A 24,962-nucleotide genomic window follows, 5' to 3' on the forward strand; every position below is an offset into this window, starting at 1 on the left:
GATTTTTCATTATTATTTTTATATAACAAAATATATCGCATGCGTTTTCTGCCTAGTCGATTAAGGTGAAACCCCCATCTGTTACAAATGCGATAACAATTACATCGTCTATCGGTGGTCTGACAGCTCCAACAAATACACATTTTTACCCATGCTATCGCAGGGTCACACTTTCGTGAAATCATATGATCGATTTGCAGTGAAAATTTTCAGACGTTGGGCAGAAGGCAAAGTAACTTATCGTTTTCCATTTTCCTCGTGTTGGTCCGCCGTTTCCAACTCAGCTCGTCTGTGAATTTATTAGCTTAATTCAACTTATTTCCAGGCACGGTTGTTGTACGTGGGCTTCTTCGAAACACTTGAATTTCCTTTCGGTTTGTGCAGTGAAAAAAATCAGTCAAAATGGCACTGAGCGATGCTGATGTACAAAAGCAGGTAATTGAAAATTTGGATTGGAAACGGGCAGGCGATCAAGGTCGTAGGGAAACAAGCAAAACTAGAGGCTTCTCCAAAGTTAGCCTTTGCAATAAAGATGGCGAAGTCATGGGATCTCCCAGGTCATGTGAACTTTTCATTGCCAGTAGTCCAATTAGACTGACATCCTTCCAATTCGGCCCGGTCATTTGGGAGTTGCCGGAGTTTTGGCATATTTGTTCGCTAATGAAAAGACATCAATTTATTTGTCCAGATAGTTTGCGTAAAAAAGTGTGTAAAAATTCGTACTGGTCATGTGACACGGCCCCCGCATTACGGCAATGTGTTCGAGCGAGACGACTAGCCCTGCACCCCACACTCGCACTCTCTGTCACACGACCACCGGACCCCTTACGTTATCAAAAGAAAAAAAAAACGAAAATAAATAGAGGCTAGGGTCTTGGACGTCTCCCTCGTCCATTTATCATGTCCAGTTATCATGTGACACACAGGCAACTACTAAACAGGACAACTGTTTCAGATCAAACACATGATGGCGTTCATTGAGCAGGAGGCCAATGAGAAAGCCGAGGAGATCGACGCCAAGGCCGAGGAGGAGTTCAACATCGAGAAGGGACGCCTGGTCCAGCAGCAGCGTCTCAAGATCATGGAGTACTACGAGAAGAAGGAGAAGCAAGTGGAGCTGCAGAAGAAGATTCAGTCCTCCAACATGCTCAACCAGGCTCGTCTGAAGGTGCGTGTCGTCCAGTTGGTGGCCCTAACCTTCACCGGAAAACACCTAATTTTTTATCATTCGTAATCCCCGGTAGGTGCTGAAAGTGCGCGAGGACCATGTGAGCAGCGTGCTGGATGATGCCCGCAAACGTCTCGGCGAGGTCACCAAGAATCAGTCCGAGTACGAGACTGTGCTGACCAAGCTCATCGTCCAGGGCCTGTTCCAGATCATGGAGCCCAAGGTGATCCTGCGCTGCCGCGAGGTGGACGTCCCCCTGGTACGTAACGTCCTGCCTGCCGCCGTGGAGCAATACAAGGCCCAGATCAAACAGAACGTCGAGCTTTTCATCGACGAGAAAGACTTCCTCTCTGCTGATACCTGCGGTGGTGTTGAGCTGCTGGCCCTCAACGGACGCATCAAGGTGAGTACTGTCCGTTCGGTGGAGAGAGAGCAATCCCAACTGATCTAACAAACCACTTCAGGTGCCCAATACGCTGGAGTCCAGATTAGACCTCATTTCGCAGCAGCTGGTGCCCGAGATTCGTAACGCACTTTTCGGCCGCAACGTCAATCGCAAATTCACCGACTAAATTCTATAAGTGCAAAACAAAACATAACTAACCAGAAAGAGAACCAGCATCAACACCTATCCAGCAGGAACAGTTCAAGTTATTACAACAGAAGCTCCACCCACTAAATATTGAACCCAAGTAAACTCATCCTTTGGCAGTCAGGAGGCAACAGCTAGGATTATATTCGATTTCAAAATACTTTTGCCGTTGTCTTTGTATAGTGAAACTGAAACACTCAAGAGCATTTCGGTCCTTGTGTACGCAACAGTTTTAATAGTAACCACACTAAACACGCATATATATTCTCCGATATATATGTCTGTATGCCAATACTTACTATATAGTTTAGAGGACACGATCCTAGGAGCATACGAAAGCATAATACGAGTTTGTTAAAGTTTGTTCGTTTTTTTTACATATGCACATATTTCTGAGCAGTAGGTCCAGTCATGTGCTAATATTGTATACATACACTTTAAAATTTTGCATACATTCCTGTCCAAGAATTTTTATTTCAGTTTTGCCCTCGTTGATTGTACATTATTTTCTGTAGTCTTTGTTAACTTTATATATGTCTATGTCGTTTATGTTTGTAATTATCAAGTGCAGCGTTCAGAAGGAACACCGGCAATGGATCGCCCCTTTTACAGAGCCGCTGGCAAGTTGCGCATGCGACCACACAGCATTGTTGCCCAGCGAAGCACCGAAATGGACATAAACCCCCGATTTCGCTGCTTCGAGGGCAACGGACGCTTGTGCAACTGTCACTGGCTCAACGAAAGCCCCGAAAATCATCAATGTCTGTTGTTGTTGAGATACCGAGAGTATAGAATACACACTGCTTAGCACGCGACACTTAAACCCATTACACATGCACCCACGACGATGAAGTATTGCCCAGCGGCCCAAGTAGCTAAGTTTGTTGATCTGACCATTAAGTGCAGCTTCCACACCCTTATATAACTACTTAAAGAAAATATAGAAAAATGGAAATTAGTTTTGCAATTTAGGGGACTGCCGAACTGCCACCGTTTCCACCTGTCGCTGCGCCATCATATCAGACTCTAAAAATCAACACACCATGTTCATACACACGACTAGCATACAGGAGCAGGAACTATTTGAACCTTGTATTCGCATGTTCGCCAATGTTCATTGTGTATTCTTCTAGCTCATTTTCTAACCAAGTTACCAAGTAAATCGAAATTGTTCAAATATGATGAATAACTAAAAGTTTAGCAAACAAATACAAATAGCATATGCGTTATTATATAACATTGAGTACTATATACATTACATGAAATACAAAATGCAAGAAAAATTACTTTTAAACAAAATTTATGTTGAATAAAAACAGTATTTCCACAAACTAAACTTAACTATATAACATCTTCCTTTTTCAATGTTCTAATGATCCTAAAAACAAGACAAGGGGTAAACTGGACTGAAATTCAATCTAGGACTTCAAATAAGTCTTTTTTTATAATCGTTACTCGTAGAGTAAGAAATTATACTTGGTTCGTTGAAAACATGTAGAAGAAAGAGTTTCAGACTTTTTTAAGTATATATATACACTTTTGATCAGCAGAGTCAATCTGCTCATGTCCGTATGCCCGTCTGTCTGTTTGTCCGCATGAAAAGCTAGAGTATAAAAAAGTCAGAAAGTCTAGACTAAGCATGCAGATTTATGTAACGTGGATGCAGCACAAGTTTGCTTTAGAAGATTGCCAGTGGCAATTTGCCACGCCCACAATCTGACTTTCTGACAATCTGAAACCAGGCGAATAACGCGTATCTCAAAAGCGTACTCTCACTTGTTTTACTCACAAACATTCTGTCTTCCGAACCCAAATAGTGCTGCATACTTTTCGGCAGATGTCTTATTCAATGTATGTAAATTTCAGGTGCGTACGTGAACATAGAGTACAAACTAGAAAAATACAAAAAAAGAATGACGACTATATTTGGCCATCATATCTGTAACCATAAACGTAAAAAATAATCGAAGTTGCAGCACTGGGAATCCAGCATTTGGAATTGATTTTTTAACAAACGTTTAGATAGTTACATTAAGGACAAAATATAGAATCGGACCTCAAGCTTTTAAAAACTTAATAAACTGATGAGACACTACAACATGTCAACTAAAATTGTTGAACAAGAATATGCCCCAATATGCCAATCAAATTTAAATACAATGCTTTCCCAGCGTTTCAGTTAAATACTTTGGGTTGTTTCGTTTAATGGTTTTATACATATACATGTGTAAGTCTATGCATCTTATATTTCGTAAATCCATAGATTTTATTAGACGAAACTTTGCTAGGTGATATTGATCTTTCAAATACAACTTATTAATTTCCTTTCGTCGCCGTGGCAAATCCTTCGAGAGTGAGTACTACTTGTTAAACGCATATATGTGGGGACAATTGATTGAAGAATAATGCGAACATACAAACGGAACACGTCCCCGTATCCACACAAAGCATCTCTACGGTTTCTCTTTTGGTTTCCTATTGTTGTAACAACTTCGCGGATCTCCAGTCGCAGTAATCGACGATATTGGAGGTCAGATGTTCTTTATTAATTTGGAGCATGCTGCCGTTTCCACTTGAAACATTTATTAACATATTTAATCTGGGTTTGCCGGTATATTGCAAACGGGAACTAAGTGAAGATTCGATTCGTGGATGATATCAGACTGGACTGCAAACGTTTAGTTTCTAGCATGTTTTTTTTACTCTCTCCTTTATTGTTGGAATTTTTGAGTTTTATATAGGTGGAGTTTTCAAAATGACGTTATTCATGGGGGTGAGTTTTATATATAGTTCGACTGGCTGTTGCAGGTGCTGGTTTCGAATTTTTGGGTGGGGATGCTAAAGGGCGGCTCCGTTTGTGTTCATCCTCATTTAGCCATCAACCAAGTTCTTACTCGCCATTCTTTTGTTCGTCCTCAGATTCGGATTCTGAAAGGCAATAGGATACAAAATGTCAGTATGGGGTCTTCAAGTGGTACAAACTAAAAAGGTGTGCAGCTCTAGTTATGCTGTCCAAATGATTATTGGCCAAGTTTAACTATGGAAAGTTATCTGGACACCCAACCATTCAAATGCTCTGGCACAACTCCGCTTGGCTCAATCGAACGAAGCAAACGTTCGGAGCTTTTATGAGGGGAGTGTGCATGCGGACTAGGACAAATGCAGCTGTCCAAACGATTATTGGCCAAATTAACCACGGCATTGGGTTATATGGGCACCCAATCATTCTTTCGCTCTGGCATACTGTACATGAACCCTTTAAAACTGGTTCCTAATAATGGGAACACTTTAAAAGCTTGGTAAGAAGCATGCTCGGTGGAGTCAGCTATTTGTGTCCAAGTTTTCATTGGCCTTTGATGCTCGGGTTTTGTGAGGCAACAAGGCAAGCAAAAACTCAAATGCTCTTGCAATTTTGTACAATGAAAATGTCATCCAGGACAAGACCATTCTCAAAAAGTGCACTGTGTAAAGTTTCAAAGGAAACATAATTTGAATACTTATATTGTCCAGGTTTTCATTGGCCTACGTTGTTCAGTGAATCGAAAGCAACGAGGCAAGCAAAAAACCCAAATTTCTCTTGCAATTACGTACCAGAATCAAGCTATTTAAGTCAAGACCATTCTCAAAAATTGCACGCTGATAACAGTTTTCGAACAATACTAACCTTCTTCGGCTGATTGAAGCCATTCGACAAACTTTCGCATTTGTTCAAGGAAATGCATTTTGCCCTTGTTTGAGTGGCCCTCCTTGTACCAGCGCAAGATGATCTCCTCGGACAGAACCTCGGTCTTGTAGAACAACAAAATGATTTTCTGGAAGGCCTTCATGAAGTTCATGTTCTCGTAGCAGAATTCCTGCACCTTCAAGATTAGGGCCAACTCCGAACGGTCGGTCGAGGCGAAAGCCTGCAACAGTGGGCAGTAGTTCTTCAGGTGACGAACAGCCTGATCGGTAACCAGCTCCTCCTTCTTGTTCCATTCGCCCAATGACATGATGGTGGACCAAATCTGGTGAAGATCATACATGAGATTTAGTAGGGAAATCATCCAGTCGGATTATTTACGCATCGACTTACAATAACAATTATTTCATGATCGGGAATGTTGGTGCGTTGCGAGAAGTCCTTAATGTCAGAGGTTATCTCATGATATGGCTTCTCATCGTTGATATCATCGATGAGCGCCTGCTGCAACTCACGCTTCGCCTCCTGGCTAGCCTGAGCCTTATGCAGCTTAACGATCTCGTTGAGTTCTTTGTCAAGAAAAACTTGTTTAAAATATTCCTCGGTACGTTTGTTCGGTGGGAAAAAGTCCATAAGTCTGGAATAAAGTGAAAAAGTTGAACCATTATTAATATTTTAAGTTAACGCATTCGATAATAAACCTTAAATGACATATTGAGGTGTACGAAATTAAATCAGCACCCAAATGAAGCGAAAGTTCATTTGCGAAATGGGTAAAACTCCGTCGAACTTTCTTACTCTAGGAATATCAATTAAAGATGCACAACTGGATCATTGAGTCATCTTCCTGAGAACATTCCGGGGCTAAAAACAAATCACAACTAAAAACTTACTTGCTTTCCAGTCCACCCTTCTTAAGCGCCTGAATCAGATATGCAATGCCCTTCTCTTGCTTGAACGTCTGGAACAGCTCTAGTAGAAACTCCAGAGCAATGCCATCCTTGATCAGGTGCTCGTTGTTTAGTACCAGTAAAACATTTGGCGGTACAGAGCCGTTGACTGTGGATCAAAAATAGGGTAGAATATTGGCTTAGTCAACGGTTTTCGCAACACAAGTTTAGACGGCCAGCTAGCAATCGTGTCCTTGGGCTCGTGCCCCTTGGATGTGGCTAGTTCATCCAAGAGTCAGTATACCAAGAGAAGGATTACTTTAGCCCATCAGCTGCAAGTTGAACAAACGTTCATCGAAACAACTAATTGAAAGACCGAATGGGCAGACGTAAGCAAATCACAGGAGGCTTTCACAAATGTTAAGACTTACCTAACCAGAGCGCTGTCATACGCGCAAGCTTGATGCGTTCACTAGGAGTAAAGCCCTTTACGAATAATAGAACCTTTCCCATCTCCTCTTCGAACATTTTCTCAAGGTACTTGTACCGTCTGATGAGCTTGACAAATACCTGGAAAAGGTAGAAAGTGTGGTTGCCCCTGTTAGCGGATGGTGAAATTTTACTGTGCTCGCAAGGCAGGAGCTTTTGTATTTGTTGTTGCAACATTAGAAATCTTTAGATTGCTGGCGTAGTAATTTCACAAAATAAAGACAAGTAAAATGTGGCTTTTTATTTTGCATATTTTGACACCGATTGAGTTGTTGAGATGCATAACCGGTTCTAATAATATGCACTTTGATTCAATAGCGTGACCTTCGCAGTGCTTGCATGCATATATATAAATATATAGTGTTGAATAGAGAATAGTTGTTGACACATAAGAAATCTTCAGAACGTTAGTGTTTAGGACAATCCAAAGACAAGTAAATGTGTCGATTGTTATTGCATATTCTTGACACTGATTACATTTTAAAACTTTATAATCAGCTCTAATGATATGCAGCCACTTCACGAATTACATACTTTTGAATACTAAATAAACGTTTTAGCTTGGAAAACAACAAGATCTCAACTTGTGATGCAATCGAACTAATTTTCGTTTCGTCATAATCATAATTTAAATCTGAGCTGCTGAATGATTACAAACCTGCTCATGGTTGCGCATGCTCTCCATGCTCTCGGGCGCATCGAAGATGCAGTAGCTTGTGCGCGGCTTTTCGCCATCCTGAGATATGGAACCACCAGGCACTGCAATTGAAACGAGGATGGAAAGCGGTCAGTGAAGAGACTACACACATCACTTGCAATGGGAAACTTACCTAGTAGACCTCCTGCAATCAATATGTCAAAGAGAACTTCACCGTAGCGACGATAGTCGAGCTTGTTGCCCGCGCTGTCTAGATATTTAGAGATTTGTTCCAGGTCGCCTTCAGTTTTTTCGAGACCAGCAATGACCGCATCACGGAATCCCGTTGGGTCATATTTTTCTCTTTCATCTCTTTTTCTGGTCTTGATGCGTTGACCCGATAGCACTGGTCTTTCAGTTTTTTGACTCATACAATAAATTGCTGCAAAGTTAAAAGTGGATCAGAGATGGAGGCGGTTTCGGTTTGCCCCTGTAAGTTTTTATTTCTAACTAGACTACATTATCATGGCCACTAGATTCATTTTCAGATTTCTCTTAATTTTAGTGTAAACTGATTAAGGTGGTCTCCAAGCGGTGGAAAACCGTTCCTTGAATATGAATACTTGTTGTGCTCATAATCAAACTACAACATTTTCACCTATGACCGTCGTTTAAGTAGAAACTCTAGTGAAAACTCAGCCTAAGGAAGCCTTAACCTAAAAATGCCAGCGTACATGTGCTTAAACACACACATTCAAGAGCGGAGAACGGGCACACTTCACATCTCTTTTTAATTCTCTCTCTCTCTCTCACACACACACACATATACGCACTCTGCATTTTACAGTTTGATAATGTCGACAAAAGAAATAAAAAGAATTGAGAGGCGGGGCGAGAAGAAGAACCGCCCGACCAAGAAATCGACAAAGAAACGCAGACTAAAGTGAAATTTTGACGTGGTTACTGTGTTAGGTAGCGCGTTGGGGAAACGAGGTCATTGTGCATGTTGTACACATACAAAAGCGGCCGATGACTGTGCGCTGGTTGGCTGGGGAAATTGCCAAAGCAGCGAAAACGCAAACGCACAAATTAAATTATCTAGGCTTTCAAGTACACATTGGTACATAAGAAACGGCAACTTACACTTTCACCCAAGGATATTAAGTCTGGCCCTGTGTTTGCCGCTTCCGCGTGTCCTCGAATTCGGGCGAGTGTGAGTGTAGTGTGTGTGTGTGCGCCTGTTGCTTTTTCACAACTAAAGAGCGTGCGAGAATATGTAATTTAATTTAACCTCACGAAGCGCTGGCTGACTAATAATTCTCACTCGAGTCGACGAAAAACCAAGAGACAGATGTGAGATCTCTTCTTTTCTTACCTCTCTTTTCTTATGAGCGAGCTTTTGCACTGTAAAATTGACACGCACACACACTCAACAACAATGGAAAGGGGAGAGCAAATAGAAAATATAATTTTTTGTAACGGAATTTACTTTTGTGCCTTCAATATAAACGTTAACAATTTTGCTCAGACTACGTCCGGAATTCTATTTTTAACAGCTATCACAATCGGTTACTAGGTATATGTGGTATGTGTTGTTTGCCTCGAATCCAGCGCCACTCTGCGCGCACCACTTTGTTAAACGAAATTCGGAGAGCGAATGAGGCGACACACGAGCGCACGAACGAAGCGGACGAGCCGATAACGAAGACATGTGGTTCGGCGCCATTTTGAAGCGATACATTGACATGGCGAACGCGGGATGAGGGCACAGGGGAAAATGAAAATTCGGGGGAAACGGTGAGAAAAAATGTGGGATGGGGGTTCAAAGTGTGCATATTGCTGTCGCGCTTATTAAATAATGAACCAGGTACAGTTGAACAAAGGCCCGCGGCCACCGAATGATTTTTTGCATGAATATATGGCTGCCCGATGACTAATCTGGCCTTAGGTACGCACGCAGTTCGTACATCGTACATAACCCATTTTCCAACGAAAGCGCAGACAAAGGATTCGCCATGGCCAGAGAAATGAGCAGAACCGCGATTTTACTCGCCCTGTTTGCCCTTCTGTGTACTTAGGTCTACTTTAGCGCTATTTTTCACTCCTATACTTACGATTAAAACAAAAAAATCTGTTTTGCTGCGAATAGAAGTAACTTTTTGCGTAGCTGTTGGGCTGCTTCTTCTCGATGACTTGCGGTATGACCGTGGTCTGCTCCGTACGCAATGGTAGAGCGCTCACTAAAGTGGCCAGATGGTGGCAACATTTTGGTGAAGCTGTTGGCTGGCCCCACTATCCGGACCTCAAATTGCTGCAGCGCTGCCGTACTTTCAACGGAAACTCAACGGTTCTACAAAAGTAATTTTTGCAGTAACAAAATTCATATTTTTCCTTAGCAAATTGAACAAGTTAAGTTATTTCCATTTTAGTAGCGTTGCGAGAAGTTTATTTACGAAAATAGGCCTATATATATTCTATAAATTTCCTCTGAGACTTTATATAAAATCGAAATGTGTCCATTTCCCTATTTTAAACAACATGGCATCGCCGTGTAAATTGCTCAGTAAGCAAATTGAACTATGTTTTTTTGGCGCACCTGATAGCGGCGATAGACATTGTTTACTTTTGCTGTTAATATTTACATGACCCAAAGCCAAATGAACTTTAATAATGTCAATATACCCGAGAAACTAGTGCCGGACAACTATTTGCAACTGGGACTGGCTGCGCAACGCAGCAAGCAGCGCAGTTTTAAGGAGCTGCTCGAAAAGGTAAACAAACAAAAATTAAACCCAAATCAATTGATAACTCCAGGGATAATTCTTCTTTTCTAGCGAAAGCTTCCGGAAAATGGTTGGTCCGATGAACGTATCGAGGAGCTGGTGCACATGCTGGCTTCCTTGGACAGCAATAACTACCCACATAAGGTCGGCCTGGGAGAGCGGGAGGCGCGAACAGCCTGCAGTAAGTTGCTGTACTGCTCCCTAGGCAAAATCCACCGTAATGAATTTGTCATTCAGAACTCGTAGCTCGCCGGCACTACAACTTCGGTCATGGTATCGGCCGATCTGGAGACTTATTAGAGGCACAACCCAAGGCAGCTGGCTCTACGCTGCTCGCTCGTCTCACAAATGCCCTGATTCTGGACCTTATTCGGGGAATCGGACTGCCCAGTTGTGCCGGCTGCTTTTTGGTGCCGATGTGTACCGGCATGACATTGACTTTGTGCCTGCAGAGTCTTCGCAAGCGGCGACCCGGGGCGAAGTATGTGCTCTGGTCCCGCATCGATCAGAAGTCCTGCTTCAAGGCCATCACAGCAGCGGGCTTGGAGCCGGTAGTCATCCCATGCCTGATTCAAGGAGAGTCCCTGAATACAAACGTAGATTTATTTCGAGAAAAGATCAAGTCATTGGGAGTGGATAGCATCCTCTGCCTGTACACTACCACCAGTTGTTTTGCTCCACGAAACAGTGATGACATTGCCGAAGTATCCAAGCTGTCCAAACAATGGCAGATTCCCCATCTGGTCAATAATGCCTATGGGTTGCAGGCAAAGGAAATCGTTCATCAGTTGGAGAGCGCCAATCGAGTCGGACGCATTGATTTCTTTGTCCAGAGCAGCGACAAGAATTTGCTGGTGCCAGTGGGTAGTGCCATTGTGGCCAGCTTTAATGAGAGTGTGCTCCACGATGTGGCTAGTACGTATGCGGGGAGAGCTAGTGGTTCCCAGTCTCTAGACGTTTTGATGACGCTACTCTCACTTGGGCGCAATGGGTTTCAATTGCTTATGGATCAGCGGGGCGAGAACTTCATTTACCTTAGAGAGAACCTTAGGAAATTCGCAGAGCTTCGCGGAGAGATTGTTCTAGACAGCAGGTGTAACTCCATATCCTTGGCCATAACATTGGCTACAATGGCTGGGGATCAGATGAAGAGCATCACCCAGCTCGGCTCCATGCTTCACATGCGTGGAGTTTCCGGAGCAAGAGTGATAGTTCCTGGCCAAAACAAAACTATAGACGGGCATGAATTTATAGGCAAGTAATATTAACTATCGTCATTGTTTTCCGACATTAATTTATAATATTTCGCTTAGATTTCGGCTCCCACCGCAACAACCTGCAAGTTCCGTACCTGACTGTAGCGGCAGGAATCGGAATAACCCGAGAGGAGATCGACAAATTCTTCGATATTTTCAGCAAGTGCTGGAGGCAGCTTTTTCAAACTAAAAATGATAAAACCATGAGCCTACTAGAAACAACAATCAAATGAAAAATAATAATATTTTGATGTAGTTAATAAACACAATTTTGTTAGGAATGTACAGCGACTTTTATTTGTTTATACAATTTGGCAGTGCATGCAATAACGATAATCCACTAAAGAGACCTACATATACATATATCTATTTTCCTAAGTCTTAGCTGGGACCATTGCCTTTGGGCTTCCTATTCGAGCTGGCGATTGGGTCGCTGCTGCTATTGCTGGGCACGTTCTCTTTGTCGCGGTGCTTCTCGCGACTCCGCCGCTCCAGGTGCTGGTTCATGGTGGCCTCGATCTTAGCGAGTGATAGCTCGTACTCGTGCTTAATGCGCTCATACTCGCGTTTCATGTGTGCCTCCTTGTCCTCGGCATACAACTTGTAATTGTGGGCGGTGCGCTTGGCACTTTGATATCGCTGCTGTGCGGATCGCATCGCCTCTTCGTGTGTCGAACGCAGGCTTTCCAGCTGCTGGCGCCAGTGGTGTTCCACCTGGTCGACTGACTGTCGCTGTTTCTCCCACTGAGCCATCACAGCCTTCATAGATTGCCTTTCTGAGTCGATGCTGGCGTGCTGCTCCTCCACTTCTCGGAGCAGTTCGGCAATTCGCTGGTTCTTCGCTTGCAGTTCCTGGCGGCACTTCTGCAGCATTTCCTTTTGCTTTTCTTCCCGGCCGGCCAGAATCTCATCGATATTCTCGCGTTCTGCAAGGATAGTTTGCTTTAGCAGATCCACCTCCGTTTGCCGCTGTTGTAGCTCTGCACACACTGCTTGGTATTCCCTTTGGAGGCACTGGCTCCGCTCTTCGGATTGTTGCAGCCGGTTAGTAAACCTCTTGAGTTCTGCTGCAAAAAGTTTGGCCATCTCATCGCGAACACGTTGTTCGATCAACCTTATTCGATTCTGGGTGAGCTCTTTAGGCGATGGGTCAGACGGGGATACTGAGTTTGATTTTGGACTGGGCGTACACTTATTCTGCTGCTTATGCTCCTCTTGCTGCCTAATGTACGCCTCGAATTGCTTGGCCCTCTCCTTAAGATCGTTAATGAGCTCGTCCTGCCTGTTTGAAAGTTCGATCTTTTCCTGCATCTCGGCTTGCAAATTTTTAGACTGCTCCAGCGCGTGTTCCAATTCTTTTAATTCCTTGGCCTGCATTGAGTTCACGTTCTGAAGCTTCAACAACTGAATTTCCGACTAAAAACCGGGGTGATATAAAAGATTTTTAAGTTTACTGGCACGTCTCAAAGGTTGTCGCTTACCTTGGTAATTTCTGCTATGCTTTCAATGCACTTGCTGCAGTTTCCGGAACTTTCCTTGGCCACCGCAACGGCTTCTTCGCGCTTTTCCCGCTCGCTCTTTTGGCGCAAGGCCTGCAGATCACGTTCGTGGCTGAGTTTCTCCGTTTCCAGAAGCTTTTTGAGCTCCTCGGATTTCATCTCCGCCAGCTGCAAGTTTCGCTGAACTGTGGCCAAGTTTTGGCGTTGATCCTGCAACTCCTTAAGCGTGTCCAATTCCTTCAGCTTTCTCAATTCATAGCCTAATGACTCTTTGTCTGTGGCGATGTCAGAGTACAGTTTCTTAAGTCGCTCGACCTCGCTCTGGGAATCCCTTAACAGAATCTTGTGGCGTTCCAGCTCCAAGCGCAGGTTGTCGGCAGTTTCTCGGGTTCGCAATTGCCGATTTTCCTGTGAAAGCTGATCGTAATTTCTTTGAAGGCTCTCGTTCTGCTCCTTTAGCTGCTCCAGATCTTTCTCCACTTTCCTCAGTTGTTCTTCGATCTGCTGCCGTTTTTCCTTCAGTGCATCCCTCTCGGCCACAATGGAATTCAGCTGTGAGTGCACATCTGACTCCTGCTGTGATCTGTGCTTTTGCTCTTCCAACTCCTGCTGCATGGCCTTCACTTTGTTCTCCAACCGCATTTTGCCTTCGTTTAGGGTTTCCAGCTGAACCAGGGATTGGTTCTCCTGGTCGCGCAGCACACGCAGTTCCTGGTTGCGTTCCTCCAGCATCTTCTCTAGGCGTCGCACTTCTTCCCGCTTGTTCTTCAGGTTGCCCAGTGCGCGATACAACTCCTGCTTGATGTGACCGACTCTGTCTAGAGGATTCAGTGGTGTGCTACCAACAAGGCGCGATCCACCCATTTGACTTAGCCGAACACTAGGCGATTCGTCCGCCTGATGCTGTTGAATAACCGAATCTATCAGGTCAAGTTCCGTGGTGGTTTCGTTTAGGCGCTCATGGAGCGAAGCGACTGTTTGCTCCAAATTGGCAATGCGGGCTTTCAAGTCAACGATGCACTGCTGCTGCCGACGATTTTCAGCCTGCAAATCGGGTCTTGCACTTAGCTGGTTGCAGCGCATTTGGGCCTCATCCAAAGCTTGACTAAGCTCGTTAATCTTGGCGGCCTTATCCACGAGCATTGTTTCGTGACCAGACTGCAGAGCATTGTAGCGCGAGTTTATTTGATCCAACTCATTTTGCTTGCGATCAAGCTGATCCTTCATCTGACAGAGTTGCTGCTGCAGCAGGTCGGACTGGGCTCGGTGCGCTTCCTCCATTTGCTTCAAACGCAGGTCGGCGTTACGCTCCTCCCACTTCTGCTTACTGGCCTGCACCATGTCATATTTGCTCTGGACGTCCGTAAGCAAGGTCTTGGCGGCTTCCAATTGACCAACTAATCGCGTGTTATCTTCTTCCAACTGCTTCTTTTCCGACCGCAGCTTGTCGAGGTCGTTGTCCTTATTGGAGCACGTCTCTTTGGTCTCCACCAGCAGCTCGTGGGTGTTCTGCTTCTCGCGAATGGCGCGGTCTAGCTCAGCCTGCATGATGGATAGGTGCTTCTGTAAGTCATCCAGTTTTTTGTGCGCAGTGTTGGCCACCTGGTTGACGTTCTGCAGCTCGTTATTCTTAGATTCCAGCAGTATCTGGAGGCGGTGCATCTCGATCTCGTTGGCTCGCTGAGCATCGTCCTGCAGCGGTTTATGGTGCGGGTGGGATGGGTAGTTGGGTAGAACTGGCTGTTGTTCCAGTTCCGACTGGTAATTCGTCGTCGAGTCGATTGTGTTCTCTTCATCTAGCAGATCGTCGAAGGCGTTCACCATAATCCGTCCAAGCTTGCGTAGAATTGGAATCGATGACATTGTTTACCAGGATTTCCCAGATCGCTTACCTCTTCCTCGCGTCGTTTCTGATCCTGCAGCGCCTCTTCCTCCTCCTGACGGTCCAGTGTGGAATTTAGATTAAGGGCATCCGCCCCCTGGAAGAGGCTTATACCTGGCGTGTTCATATTCGGCTAAAGGGACGCCACAAGCAGCAAATTCAAATAAATTCCGAGGCGCAGGCGCTGTTTTCGTAGGCAACTCTAATTTTCTTCCTCTTGCTTCTGTTGACACCTTTGACATTAACATAGCAACGCGTGCTGTTAAGTGCAGTAAGCGATTCTGTAGCGAAAACAAGCCGTTCACACTACATATAATGTAGGGAAATAGAATTAGGTTTTTATTCTATACTTGTACATACACTATAATTGTTAAATTTAGAAATAATTATCTTTCTAAAAAATTACCGATATGTCGAAAAGATTGTGGTCCCGACAAAAGAGCTATAATCTGCCTGGTATACACAAGCTTCAAGATGATATTTTGCTGTATGTATGTATGTATGTTTATCATGCCAACTATTGTTTCGTCGTATCGTCGATAGGTGGAGCTGCTGTGATCTACTGATGGAATATACATATGTATCTATGAAAAACAAGATAGCGCTATAGTCGAGATAACAGGTACGTATTTCAAACATGGTAATACAAACTGGGCATCAGAGTGGGTGTGACCAAAATGTTTTGGCATATCGCGCTAGACAAAAGCACAACAAAATAAAAAAAAATATCAAATCGTTTTTCAAAGGCGTGGTAGTGGCTTGTATGCACAAATTATGCATCTATAGAATCTTTTTTTATTTAATGACAGTCCGCTTATTTCATAATACCGAACAGCTTCAAAATGAAATGATTCATTATAAAGAATTATATAATATATATAAATATGAATATTATCTAGAAGGTGAGCCACATAGAGATAACTTAGAAGAAATAAATCCCTTTAAATTTTTGACAGGCAAATGTGAGCATCAGTAGTACAGAAATTGCACATACATCCATATACATATACATACATATGTATGTATATCCTAACACCGTATTAAATGAAAAACTCAAATGGATTGTTTTTAATTTTTATAATAAAACTTATTATTCAGTTAGTGTTGAGTGTCCTTGTTGCAATGCAAAAACAACAGCATATGTTCTTTTTCAATTTTTTTCATTTTTATTAATTTTATACAGACTGTCCATTCATAAACGCACTTATATTGGGACATTTATCTAATTTCTCGGCATCTATTTGGAAAACCTTGGACAAACGTTTCCAACTTTGCGCATCAAAGTAGTAGAAGGTGCCGCGCTCTTTTGTACCATTTTTTTCATATTGATCAATGCCAGGAATTCGAGTTATCCATATTTTCTCCTCCACGTGATACCGCCACTCGCGACTATGCCTGCGATGGAAGCAGAGTATTAGTACATATATGGGGTTGCGCAGGAGGAAGTACTCACAATTCAGCAGCTGCCATTAATTGCATCATATCGCCGATGTTCGTGTAGAAAAGGAAAAAGAGCAGGTCTTCTTGCAGCTTTTTCAGTACAGGCGCTGTTAGTTTGTCTCTTATCGCAAAGTTAATCAGATATTCGGGTGGCACGTTGAACTCAACGTCTTGTGCTCTGCAAAAAGTAAATGCAAATCCAATGTTACTACTTTGGCCAACTTTCCTGGTACATCTCTTACTCAAAAGTACTCAATAAACAATTAAATGATGTGAGTTTATTATGTAATCTAGCAATGTTGCAGCTCTAAACTGACCTGCAGGGCTGTGCGACGAAGGGGCCAGCGAAGGTTGTATGCAAGCTCTCCTGCGAGTTCAGGTTCAGGCCTAAACCCGTGAGATCCGTGCCCAAGGAGAGCGTCACCAGATTGGGATCCGTTTCTGCAGCCCGAATGAACGTCAGCAGGCCAACCATGCCGAACTGGTTGTTCACCATGGTCGCTGGTATGTTTGTGACCTTCCCTAATTATGCAAAACGAACGAAAGGTAAATTTGTTAAATTTTTAAGTAAATAAAAGATTTCATGGTACAATTATTTGTGAATAAAATGGTGAATAGTAAAGTAAAGCTGTTGGGATTTTGTGATGGGCTTTGCAGGAAAATCATTGAATTATAATATGAAACAAATAATAATAGAAACCAACAAGACAATTGATTAAATCGCATCAATCATCCGTATGCTAGAGTTTTCTAAGCTCCAAATTATCAAAAGGTATCAAATAGCTCTCTTCAGCTTTAGGAACTAACTACATGTTGTGAGAGGTGTTCCGGCACTCACCATCTGGCGAAGTTTGCACGCCGCTCTTTACAAGTTTATCGTTGCTGGAATTATCGTTCAGATGCTCGCCGCCCGCTCCGCTCCCAGATGAGCCGCTTCCACTGCCCAGGCCGCCGCCCACGCCCATCATGGCATTGCTGTTGGGTACGCTGTTGACGCCGCCAATGCCGCTGTTACTGCCCACCAGTCCCACATGGGACCCGCCGACAACGCCGCTGGCTGCATTGCCGCCGACTCCTCCGCCTCCCGAGCTACCAGCTCCTCCGCCGCCGCCTACTGCCAAGCCCCCTATACCACTGCCAACGGCACCGAGACCATTGCCGCCTACAACGCCGACGTTGGAACCGCTGCTGCCGCTCGCTGATCCGCTGACCACTATCGAATTCATCGGCTTTTCCGTGCCATCCAAGTGGTTCTCTGTGGACGCACCTCCGGAGCCTCCTGTTCCGCCGACGCTCCCCACCGCGTTCGTTGTGCCGTCCGAGTTTTGGGTGCCCGGTAACGCAGGGAAGTCCTCGTTAGACATCGTGAACTCCGATTGCTCTGACGTCGGTTGCTTCACCATGCCAACTGAAAGCAGAAGAGGAGCAAGAAGGTCGCCCAGGGCGAATGAGTGAAGCGAAGAAATGACGTACTAAAGCAGTTAAAGCTCATACAATACACACGATTTTAGTTCTTTTCTTTTTCCTCAACCAATTGAAATCAATGATATGGTCCAAACAGCATTTGCTCATGGTTTTAAGACATTTTACTGTGAATCAAAAGTTATCCTTCACCTATATACGAACTTATAAATGGTTAAGTCGCTTGCATTATGTGAACAGTTTCTTTTTATTCATTGATCATGTTTGAAAGAAAATTGCATAATATTCTTGCTGTATAATCCGGAATCGATCTATCAACGTTTCGATTGTTTGTGACACAACTTCATTTCAAACTCTGACTTGCACAAGCTCTTCTGAATCCATTAGTATTGTCCGTATTCGGTTGGACCAACGTAGCCAAAGTTAATGTCCTTGACTGAAACTAGTTTTGTTATTGCAGCGTTTACCATACCCAAACCACCACCCGAGTTTAGTCACAAATACAGCGTAGCATAACTAAGTGGGCTTAATGAGCTGATCACAAGACACCACGCATACAGCTGATTCTTAATCGTAGTTTTAAAAACAGAAATAAATAAAAAGAAGTGGATTTTGATTTCAACTCACAAGAGGTAAAGAAATTACCATAGGGTTTGCTGCCCGGCGGCTGGAGCGGATTCGATTGGGGCAGTGTCTGGTCGTTCTGGCCGCGCGCATTCGTCAGCGAGGGAAACTCCGTGGGATCGAGCAGGGCAGGCGTGGAGGTGTCGCTCCCACCGCCGCCGCCGAACACGTGGAAGTTATTCAAAGGACCGCCACCGCCTCCGCCCGTTCCGTAGCCGCCGCGAGCCGTCTGCATGAAGTTGCCCATGTTCGACTGCGGAAAGAGATTATGATTAGCTAAGTCTCAACAAATTGTTTTAGAATTAGGCCTGACATCTCCAACTCAATCTTAATAGATGGAACATTTTTTATGTAATATGAATGCATTTGTAACTTCTGAAAGTAATGTATAATCCGTTGTATCAAAAATGTTTTTTTTTTATATAAATCTGATCGATCAGGGATACGATTCGCTGATGCAATCTAAAGTCAATGCTTATAGATATTGTTAAATGTTTTACTTTGAGTATCTTGGACAAAACCGAGTTGGAGGAGTGAGAATTTGTTGTAATGCCGCTCTGCTTACCATGGGACCACTGCCCAATCCTTGCATGGCTCGCCGCTCCACAAACTGCCGCTGGCCGAAGAGGTTGGCGTTCCGGTTGCCGCTCGAGATGGCGGGTCCGCCGACCGACAGCTGGGCATTCCGGTTCGGCGACAGTTGGGGCTGCTGCTGCTGTTGTTGCTGCTGCTGCGGCGCCTGTCCATAGTTCGCCGTTCCTGGATAGGAGTTGGCGAAGTCTAGGGCAACAAATGTGAGTTGGTGCTGCGTCAAAAACTTTGGGCGACAATTGCTTACCGGTTTGAAACATGCCCGACGTGGGCGTCACATGGCCAGCCAGGGAGCTACCACCGAATCCGCCTGTTGTCCGGCCAGCTAACGCCGCGTTCGCTATACTTCTCGGGGGTTGTTGAAAATTTAAATTCGCCATAATCTGCAATGGAAGGGGTTGTCGGTTATTAGGCTGCGGCCTTGCTTGCTTATCTAGCCATAAAGAAAAACCCATATCGTATCAGCGTCGACATCGAAGTATCACTTAAACCGTAATTTGTAATAGTTTTGGGATTTCCTATTGGCAACAACAAACAAATATACCTTTATTTTGGAGAATATTACACGTTACATAACATTACGGTAAATACAAGCAATTGGGAATATGCGGGATGATTCGCAACATAATTCGTCGGAGCCATCTGCGCAGTAATCAGAGAACTGCTGTCAAATGTCTGAATCAGGGAAATTCTTCGCCCATAAACAAGGGTTTACAAAAAAAACTGTGTGACTCAGTGGAGGGGGACTATAGTGATAACAAATCGGCTCCCCGCAGATAATTGTCGCACACTAAATGCGAGCATATGCGTATTGAGCAAACAAACTAACAACCTTGTGGGTTAGCAGCTTGGAGCCATATATAGGAAATGTTATCTTAACGGCAAAGGGGGATGCCAAAAAAAAAGGACCACAATCTATAGTAAAGCTATAAACAAAATCGCCCGCGCCAAGTGAATCCGTTAAATGGCCGACGCATCAGCTGTCGATTGGCGAAACGAATTCGGACAGCAAACAAAGCAGAAGGAGAAAAGGAGAGCAAATTGAGAGGCAGAGCAAGGAGGTGGAGAACGAGAAGCATGGGCTGCGGCAATTATTGCCGTTCCTCTTTGTCGTGGGCACACTCATGCACAGACCGTGTGGATAAGATGGAGACCAAGACAATGGCGATGGTGTGGGTGAGAAAACCAGAATGACTGCCACCAGGATGCAAGGGAGTGGGAGGAGAGCGGGGCGAGTGCAAAAGGATATACGGCTCAACTTGTCCCTCGATCAATTATGCAGGTAGTGGTCAGTGGCAGTGCAAAAGGTGTACAGTAAAAACAGTTAGCATTGAAAAATACAAAGCTTTATACCTTATCTCCACTACTGGCCAACAATTCACCACCGAGTTAGTCGAATTTTGTTTACTTCACTGCAAAAGCCCGTTAAGTTTTGATGCTGCTTGCTATTACCATAATATGTAAATAACCCTTCCTATGGTAAAGACCGGCTTTATCTTATCGGAACTTCAACGTGCTGAACTCGTCTGGAATGCAAAAAACTACCCGCGCTGGATGCCAGTGCACTTAATTTTAAAGGAGCTAATCTTCCTGGAATACGGGAGCAGGGTAATGATCACCATCGGGCCAATTTAACAGGCTAGCTGACGATTCCATCGATGTTTTACCTGAACGCATGTAACTTTATCAGCTGACCCAACAGGCGCTTTGCAACACTGACGCCCGCGCTTACAACAAAATTCACTGGCTAGCGTAAACTTTGGGGACAAGTGTTTAACCAACCATTTAACCTCTGGCGATTTAGCAAGTACAAAAAAAGAACGACGGATCCGAAAGGAGGGCTGCGCGCAACTTACCTAAATTAACGTTAGACGATACTGTCGCTTCTTGCTCTTCCACTGTTAACGCTCGCTTTCCACTCTGTCCAGCAACAACAACATACACTGATCGAATCGTTCTCACCGCATTTAACATTCCAAAGCGGCCGGCGGGACGAGGACGTAGGAGTCGTTGTCCTGGCGCCGTAACCGTAACTGTGACGGATCACGGATCGGCGAATCAGGAATATGAAAATCCGCTAACTCCCACTGGGCAGCCTTTGGTTAGCTGTGGGTATCTCGCTCTCTAGCACTCACTCGCTGGAAGCTGAAAGGATGCAACGGAGAAACGGGAGCTGGAACCGTAGCGGATCTGGGAGCGGGAACGAGGTTAGTTAGTACTTTTCCGCGCCGAGTCGTCCCTAAATAAATGGCATATATACCGCTGTGCGTTTGTACATATGTATATGTGCCTCGTCTGTATGCAGCGTGGTCTTCGTGCCGAAGAGACAGCGAGCGAGAGAGAGAGAGAGAGAGAGGAGAGTCGAAGGATGTTGATGCCTGGCGGAGGCTAAAAGTTGTCCGTTTTTTCTGCGCCGCTTTTGCGACCACTGTAGTTTCTATATTCACGCTTATGCAAATGTCGCGCACGTTACACTCGGCCGATTGGATTGGCCAGGGCTCTTGCTTTTTGGTAATGTTTCCGTTTTGTATTTTATTTGTAAGTAAATAATCGCTCGCTATTGCGCTGTTGTCTCTGCTTCTTACTACACTGCTGCACAAGCACTGTGTCTGTGACCCTGTGCGTGTGTTTGTGTGTGTGTCTGTCTTTGTTTTCTCAGTTCATTGAAATTTCACCCGAAGCAGCGAATTGGTCAAATTCCCTGCTGGATTTGCGCGTCTTTTACGCCGCCGACCCGAAAATGCACTCGAACTTAATGGAGCCGGGTCCTTACGATCCACTATCGAAGGGCAGTAAACAATTCTTTAGCGCCCGAAATGGCTTTAAATTGTACACAAAAAATGTTCCGCAAAAAACTTTGTGGCTGTCACGAATACAAACACACAAGAATTAGGGATGTAAAAATCTGCTATCGAGACAGCGTTGGTATCGATAGTCGTTAGCTTGCAACGAGAGGGTTTGGTGCATTGATTACTGTATTCAAAGAATATTCGAATTGTTTTCTTTAAAAATATCAATTTTATTCGCCTTTATGATTGGTAAAATAGTTGTTTACTTTTAATCGATAGACGAAAACAGTTATTGGGCTGCCATCTGGTGCGTCTGTGCAAAGACCTCCCCGCGTATTTCAGTTATCGATTAGTGTGACAGTGCCTAGGCCTCCCAAACTCAACTTTATTGCCCGGCCGCGAATTGTCTTGATTGCAGATTTTCAGATTTTAAACCAAATTTACTTGGCATTATGGGCAGCCAAAACTCGGACGACGACAGTGGTGAGTTGCTAATGGCTTAGTCCAGGCCTGAGTAACTAATATTTACACTGTTCACATATGTATGCAGGTTCATCCGGTTCGAGTCGAAGTGGAAGCCGCAGTGTCACGCCGCAAGGAGGTAGTGCGCCCGGGTAAATATTTGATATTTAAACACGGCGGCGGGAGAATGCTGATTACCTTCCCCTAATTTTCCAGATCCCCTCGCAGTCGCAGGTCGGGTAGTGGCAGCGATCGTTCCCGATCGGGCTCCAGGTCTTCCCGATCCCGGTCCGGCTCTGGATCTCCGCGTAGTGCCAGGTCCGGGTCTGCACAAAGTCGCCACTCGCAGCGGTCTGGCTCCGCTCGTAGTAAGAGATCAAGATCTGCTCACAGTCGCAGGTTGGGATCTGCGCGTAGCCGTAAATCTGGAACTCCGGAATCTCCACAAAGTCACAGATCAGGTTCACCGCAAAGTCGCATGTCAGGATCACCTCAGAGTCGTAGATCTGGTTCTCCCCAAAGTCGCAAATCGGGATCTCCTCACAGCCGCAGATCAGTTTCGGCCCAGAGTCGCAGATCGGGATCCGCTCGGAGTCGCAAATCTGGTTCGGCACAAAGTGCCCGCTCTCGGTCTCGATCCAGGTCTCGTAGCGGTTCACTTAAGGGCAGTGGCAACGCGGAATCGCGGTCTAATTCGCCCAATCTGCAAATTGATGATGAGCGTGCCAATTCCAAGAGCGGCAGTCGCAGCAGAAGTAGGAGCAGGAGTGGCAGTCGCACTTCCAGATCGCGTTCCAAGACGGGCACGCCGTCGCCCAATAGAAGTCGTAGTGGCAGCGCATCCGGCTCCGGCAGCGATATGGGTATACCCAAGAAGAAGGCACGCAAGGCCAGTGGCTCCGATCAAGAGAAGAACAAGAGCGGCAGCGATAGCGACATTGAGGAATCGCCCGCCAAAGCTAAGAAGTCACGGCTGATCGACACTGACAGTGATTCCAATCAGGATGGGGTAAGGCACACTCTGTAGTACTTAAATATATTGTTATTTATCTAGTTCTATAATTAAAGAAAAATAACCCTGATTTAGCCTTGCATACTTCTGCTTACTTATACATATGTACATTTCAATTTTGCAGGCAAAGAAACCTCCGGCTGCAGCTGACATATTTGGAGATGCCGATGATATTAGTGACGATGAGGATGAGACTGGACCAGCGGCCAGAAAATTCCCAGTGCGCTCCAAGAGCCGCAGTCAAAGCAAGTCCCACAGTCGTTCGGTGAGCCACTCGCGTTCCCGCTCCAGATCGCGATCCCGGGATAAAGTCGAAAGCCAAGTAGCACCGGCGCCCAAGGAGGATGAACCTGAACCGCTTCCGGAGACCCGAATCGATGTGGAGATTCCGCGCATCTCTGCAGACCTGGGAAAAGAGCAGCACTTTATCAAGCTTCCCAACTTTTTGTCAGTGGTCACGCATCCGTTTGATCCGGAAACTTACGAGGACGAGATCGATGAAGAGGAGACAATGGACGAGGAGGGCAGACAGCGCATCAAGCTCAAAGTGAGCAACACGATCCGATGGCGAGAGTACATGAACAACAAGGGCGACATGGTGCGCGAGTCTAATGCGCGATTCGTGCGCTGGTCCGACGGCAGCATGTCCCTTCACCTGGGCAACGAGATCTTCGACGCCTACAGGCAGCCGCTGCTAGGTGACCACAATCATCTGTTCGTCCGCCAAGGTACGGGTCTGCAGGGCCAGTCGGTCTTCAGGACCAAGCTCACTTTCCGTCCGCATTCCACGGAGTCGTTCACGCACAAGAAGATGACCATGTCGCTGGCCGATCGATCCAGCAAGACCAGTGGCATTAAGATCCTGACGCAGGTGGGCAAGGATCCCACCACGGATAGGCCCACGCAGCTCAGGGAGGAGGAGGCCAAGTTGCGTCAGGCAATGCGCAATCAGCACAAGTCGCAGCCCAAGAAAAAGAAACCGGGCGCGGGCGAACCACTGATTGGAGGCGGTACCTCGTCTTACCAGCACGACGATGGCAGCGACGATGAGAATGCCATCAGCCTGAGTGCCATCAAGAACCGGTACAAGAAGGGCTCTGGTGCCGGCCAGGCGGAGGTGAAAGCATCTACGATCTACTCGTCGGATGAGGACGAGGGCTCCGACTTCGAGGCGCGTCGCAGCAAGAAGGTGGACAAGGCCAAGGCCAGCAAGGCGCTGCGCGACTCCGACAGCGAATCGGACGCCGGCAGCGCCAAGAGCGGCCACAGCAACAAAAGCGGCGGAGGAGCAGGCAGCGCCAGCGGCAGCGACAACGAGGGCAGCCAGAAGAGCGGCGGCGGCAGCAGCAAGTCGGCCAGTGGAAGCGGCAGTGGCAGTGGCTCCGGCAGCGGATCGGGCAGTGACAACGATGATTAGGTTAGGCTAGTTCAAGTGCGTTCCTTGATCACACCAATAAAAGTAATTTTCAATTTTCATGCGCTGAATTCGACTTCGCTTAGTTAAGCATCTTGCAAATTTAGAATTACTTTATTATTTATTTAAACAAAAAGGGCAAGTGGCCCCACATATGAGGTTTGCGTACGAATTGTTGTAGGAGTCATTTGTTGTATTATTTGGAAGGATTAGCTGGTAAAAGGGAAATATGCTGATGTATTGTTCGTTTGTTTAGAAATTTGGGTCTCTTTTGCTATTTTTTTACTATGCCGATATGACTGGAGATCCAGATAGTTTTTATTTCTGGGA

General features: G+C 45.3%; 6 protein-coding genes and 1 long non-coding RNA gene across 11 annotated transcripts; 4 read left to right on the forward strand and 3 right to left on the reverse strand.

Annotated features, from left to right (window-relative positions):
* The first annotated feature begins 128 nt into the window (after nucleotides 1–128).
* Nucleotides 129–3,096, forward strand: LOC6613973 (V-type proton ATPase subunit E). Its single transcript, XM_002038401.2, has 5 exons — nucleotides 129–232; nucleotides 326–435; nucleotides 956–1,168; nucleotides 1,245–1,571; nucleotides 1,633–3,096. Exons 2-5 carry the CDS (start codon nucleotides 403–405, stop codon nucleotides 1,738–1,740), a joined length of 681 nt encoding a protein of 226 aa, XP_002038437.1. The 5' UTR covers nucleotides 129–232; nucleotides 326–402; the 3' UTR covers nucleotides 1,741–3,096.
* Nucleotides 3,097–3,939: 843 nt separating this feature from the next.
* On the reverse strand, nucleotides 3,940–9,678 carry LOC6613974 (protein krasavietz). Of its 3 annotated transcripts, XM_032720785.1 has the most exons (9): nucleotides 8,834–9,098; nucleotides 8,602–8,713; nucleotides 7,652–7,900; nucleotides 7,480–7,580; nucleotides 6,764–6,902; nucleotides 6,336–6,501; nucleotides 5,836–6,079; nucleotides 5,425–5,767; nucleotides 3,940–4,688 (listed from the first exon to the last, which is right to left on the reverse strand). In XM_032720785.1, the coding sequence occupies exons 3-9, from the start codon at nucleotides 7,887–7,889 to the stop codon at nucleotides 4,651–4,653; spliced, it is 1,269 nt and encodes a 422-aa protein (XP_032576676.1). In that variant the 5' UTR covers nucleotides 7,890–7,900; nucleotides 8,602–8,713; nucleotides 8,834–9,098; the 3' UTR covers nucleotides 3,940–4,650. The 3 variants fall into 3 exon arrangements, with proteins under 3 accessions (XP_032576676.1, XP_002038438.1, XP_032576677.1); XM_002038402.2 differs by lacking the exons at nucleotides 8,602–8,713; nucleotides 8,834–9,098 and adding an exon at nucleotides 9,573–9,678; XM_032720786.1 differs by lacking the exon at nucleotides 8,602–8,713 and having other exon boundaries at nucleotides 8,834–9,112.
* Nucleotides 9,679–9,997: 319 nt separating this feature from the next.
* LOC6613983 (O-phosphoseryl-tRNA(Sec) selenium transferase) lies at nucleotides 9,998–11,778 on the forward strand. The gene is made up of 4 exons (XM_032720784.1): nucleotides 9,998–10,229; nucleotides 10,293–10,422; nucleotides 10,479–11,495; nucleotides 11,555–11,778. The coding sequence occupies exons 1-4, from the start codon at nucleotides 10,101–10,103 to the stop codon at nucleotides 11,728–11,730; spliced, it is 1,452 nt and encodes a 483-aa protein (XP_032576675.1). The 5' UTR covers nucleotides 9,998–10,100; the 3' UTR covers nucleotides 11,731–11,778.
* On the reverse strand, nucleotides 11,767–15,100 carry LOC6613984 (interaptin). Its single transcript, XM_002038404.2, has 3 exons — nucleotides 14,889–15,100; nucleotides 12,979–14,832; nucleotides 11,767–12,913 (listed from the first exon to the last, which is right to left on the reverse strand). Exons 1-3 carry the CDS (start codon nucleotides 15,003–15,005, stop codon nucleotides 11,879–11,881), a joined length of 3,006 nt encoding a protein of 1,001 aa, XP_002038440.1. The 5' UTR covers nucleotides 15,006–15,100; the 3' UTR covers nucleotides 11,767–11,878.
* Nucleotides 15,101–15,189: 89 nt separating this feature from the next.
* Nucleotides 15,190–16,945, forward strand: LOC116801421. Its single transcript, XR_004361998.1, has 3 exons — nucleotides 15,190–15,365; nucleotides 15,422–15,500; nucleotides 16,613–16,945. It is a non-coding gene; the product is annotated as an uncharacterized LOC116801421 (long non-coding RNA).
* LOC6613985 (regulator of gene activity) lies at nucleotides 16,022–21,838 on the reverse strand. 3 transcript variants are annotated; one of them, XM_032720783.1, is made up of 9 exons: nucleotides 21,216–21,838; nucleotides 20,812–21,145; nucleotides 19,203–19,338; nucleotides 18,930–19,144; nucleotides 18,368–18,617; nucleotides 17,157–17,726; nucleotides 16,636–16,840; nucleotides 16,332–16,496; nucleotides 16,022–16,273 (listed from the first exon to the last, which is right to left on the reverse strand). In XM_032720783.1, the coding sequence occupies exons 3-9, from the start codon at nucleotides 19,333–19,335 to the stop codon at nucleotides 16,054–16,056; spliced, it is 1,758 nt and encodes a 585-aa protein (XP_032576674.1). In that variant the 5' UTR covers nucleotides 19,336–19,338; nucleotides 20,812–21,145; nucleotides 21,216–21,838; the 3' UTR covers nucleotides 16,022–16,053. The 3 variants fall into 3 exon arrangements, with proteins under 3 accessions (XP_032576674.1, XP_002038441.1, XP_032576673.1); XM_002038405.2 differs by having other exon boundaries at nucleotides 18,386–18,617; nucleotides 20,812–21,838; XM_032720782.1 differs by having other exon boundaries at nucleotides 20,812–21,838.
* A 250-nt stretch (nucleotides 21,839–22,088) lies between these two features.
* On the forward strand, nucleotides 22,089–24,694 carry LOC6613986 (another transcription unit protein). Its single transcript, XM_002038406.2, has 4 exons — nucleotides 22,089–22,227; nucleotides 22,295–22,358; nucleotides 22,423–23,215; nucleotides 23,343–24,694. The coding sequence occupies exons 1-4, from the start codon at nucleotides 22,197–22,199 to the stop codon at nucleotides 24,633–24,635; spliced, it is 2,181 nt and encodes a 726-aa protein (XP_002038442.1). The 5' UTR covers nucleotides 22,089–22,196; the 3' UTR covers nucleotides 24,636–24,694.
* Nucleotides 24,695–24,962: the final 268 nt, after the last annotated feature.

Source organism: Drosophila sechellia, chromosome 3R (genome assembly GCF_004382195.2).
Source record: "Drosophila sechellia strain sech25 chromosome 3R, ASM438219v1, whole genome shotgun sequence".
Taxonomy (NCBI): Eukaryota; Metazoa; Arthropoda; class Insecta; order Diptera; family Drosophilidae; genus Drosophila; species Drosophila sechellia.

What these genes read in the sequence shown, in the direction of transcription:
- LOC6613973 (XM_002038401.2), top strand. Translation starts at nt 403, where the DNA reads ATGGCACTGAGCGATGCTGATGTACAAAAGCAG. An exon ending in ATGCTGATGTACAAAAGCAG is followed by an intron (nt 436 to 955) that starts GTAATTGAAAAT and finishes CAACTGTTTCAG; the next exon opens with ATCAAACACATGATGGCGTT. An exon ending in TCAACCAGGCTCGTCTGAAG is followed by an intron (nt 1,169 to 1,244) that starts GTGCGTGTCGTC and finishes AATCCCCGGTAG; the next exon opens with GTGCTGAAAGTGCGCGAGGA.
- LOC6613974 (XM_002038402.2), bottom strand. Translation starts at nt 7,889, where the DNA reads ATGAGTCAAAAAACTGAAAGACCAGTGCTATCGGGTCAACGCATCAAG. An exon ending in TATGACAGCGCTCTGGTTAG is followed by an intron (nt 6,502 to 6,763) that starts GTAAGTCTTAAC and finishes TTTGATCCACAG; the next exon opens with TCAACGGCTCTGTACCGCCA. An exon ending in ATCATGAAATAATTGTTATT is followed by an intron (nt 5,768 to 5,835) that starts GTAAGTCGATGC and finishes GATCTTCACCAG; the next exon opens with ATTTGGTCCACCATCATGTC.
- LOC6613983 (XM_032720784.1), top strand. Translation starts at nt 10,101, where the DNA reads ATGACCCAAAGCCAAATGAACTTTAATAATGTCAATATACCCGAGAAA. An exon ending in TTAAGGAGCTGCTCGAAAAG is followed by an intron (nt 10,230 to 10,292) that starts GTAAACAAACAA and finishes CTTCTTTTCTAG; the next exon opens with CGAAAGCTTCCGGAAAATGG. An exon ending in GGAGGCGCGAACAGCCTGCA is followed by an intron (nt 10,423 to 10,478) that starts GTAAGTTGCTGT and finishes TTTGTCATTCAG; the next exon opens with AACTCGTAGCTCGCCGGCAC.
- LOC6613984 (XM_002038404.2), bottom strand. Translation starts at nt 15,005, where the DNA reads ATGAACACGCCAGGTATAAGCCTCTTCCAGGGGGCGGATGCCCTTAAT. An exon ending in AGAAACGACGCGAGGAAGAG is followed by an intron (nt 14,833 to 14,888) that starts GTAAGCGATCTG and finishes ATTCTACGCAAG; the next exon opens with CTTGGACGGATTATGGTGAA. An exon ending in GCATAGCAGAAATTACCAAG is followed by an intron (nt 12,914 to 12,978) that starts GTAAGCGACAAC and finishes CCCGGTTTTTAG; the next exon opens with TCGGAAATTCAGTTGTTGAA.
- LOC6613985 (XM_032720783.1), bottom strand. Translation starts at nt 19,335, where the DNA reads ATGGCGAATTTAAATTTTCAACAACCCCCGAGAAGTATAGCGAACGCG. An exon ending in GATTGGGCAGTGGTCCCATG is followed by an intron (nt 18,618 to 18,929) that starts GTAAGCAGAGCG and finishes CTCTTTCCGCAG; the next exon opens with TCGAACATGGGCAACTTCAT. An exon ending in TTCGTCGCACAGCCCTGCAG is followed by an intron (nt 16,497 to 16,635) that starts GTCAGTTTAGAG and finishes TACTTTTTGCAG; the next exon opens with AGCACAAGACGTTGAGTTCA.
- LOC6613986 (XM_002038406.2), top strand. Translation starts at nt 22,197, where the DNA reads ATGGGCAGCCAAAACTCGGACGACGACAGTG. An exon ending in CAAGGAGGTAGTGCGCCCGG is followed by an intron (nt 22,359 to 22,422) that starts GTAAATATTTGA and finishes CTAATTTTCCAG; the next exon opens with ATCCCCTCGCAGTCGCAGGT. An exon ending in GTGATTCCAATCAGGATGGG is followed by an intron (nt 23,216 to 23,342) that starts GTAAGGCACACT and finishes TCAATTTTGCAG; the next exon opens with GCAAAGAAACCTCCGGCTGC.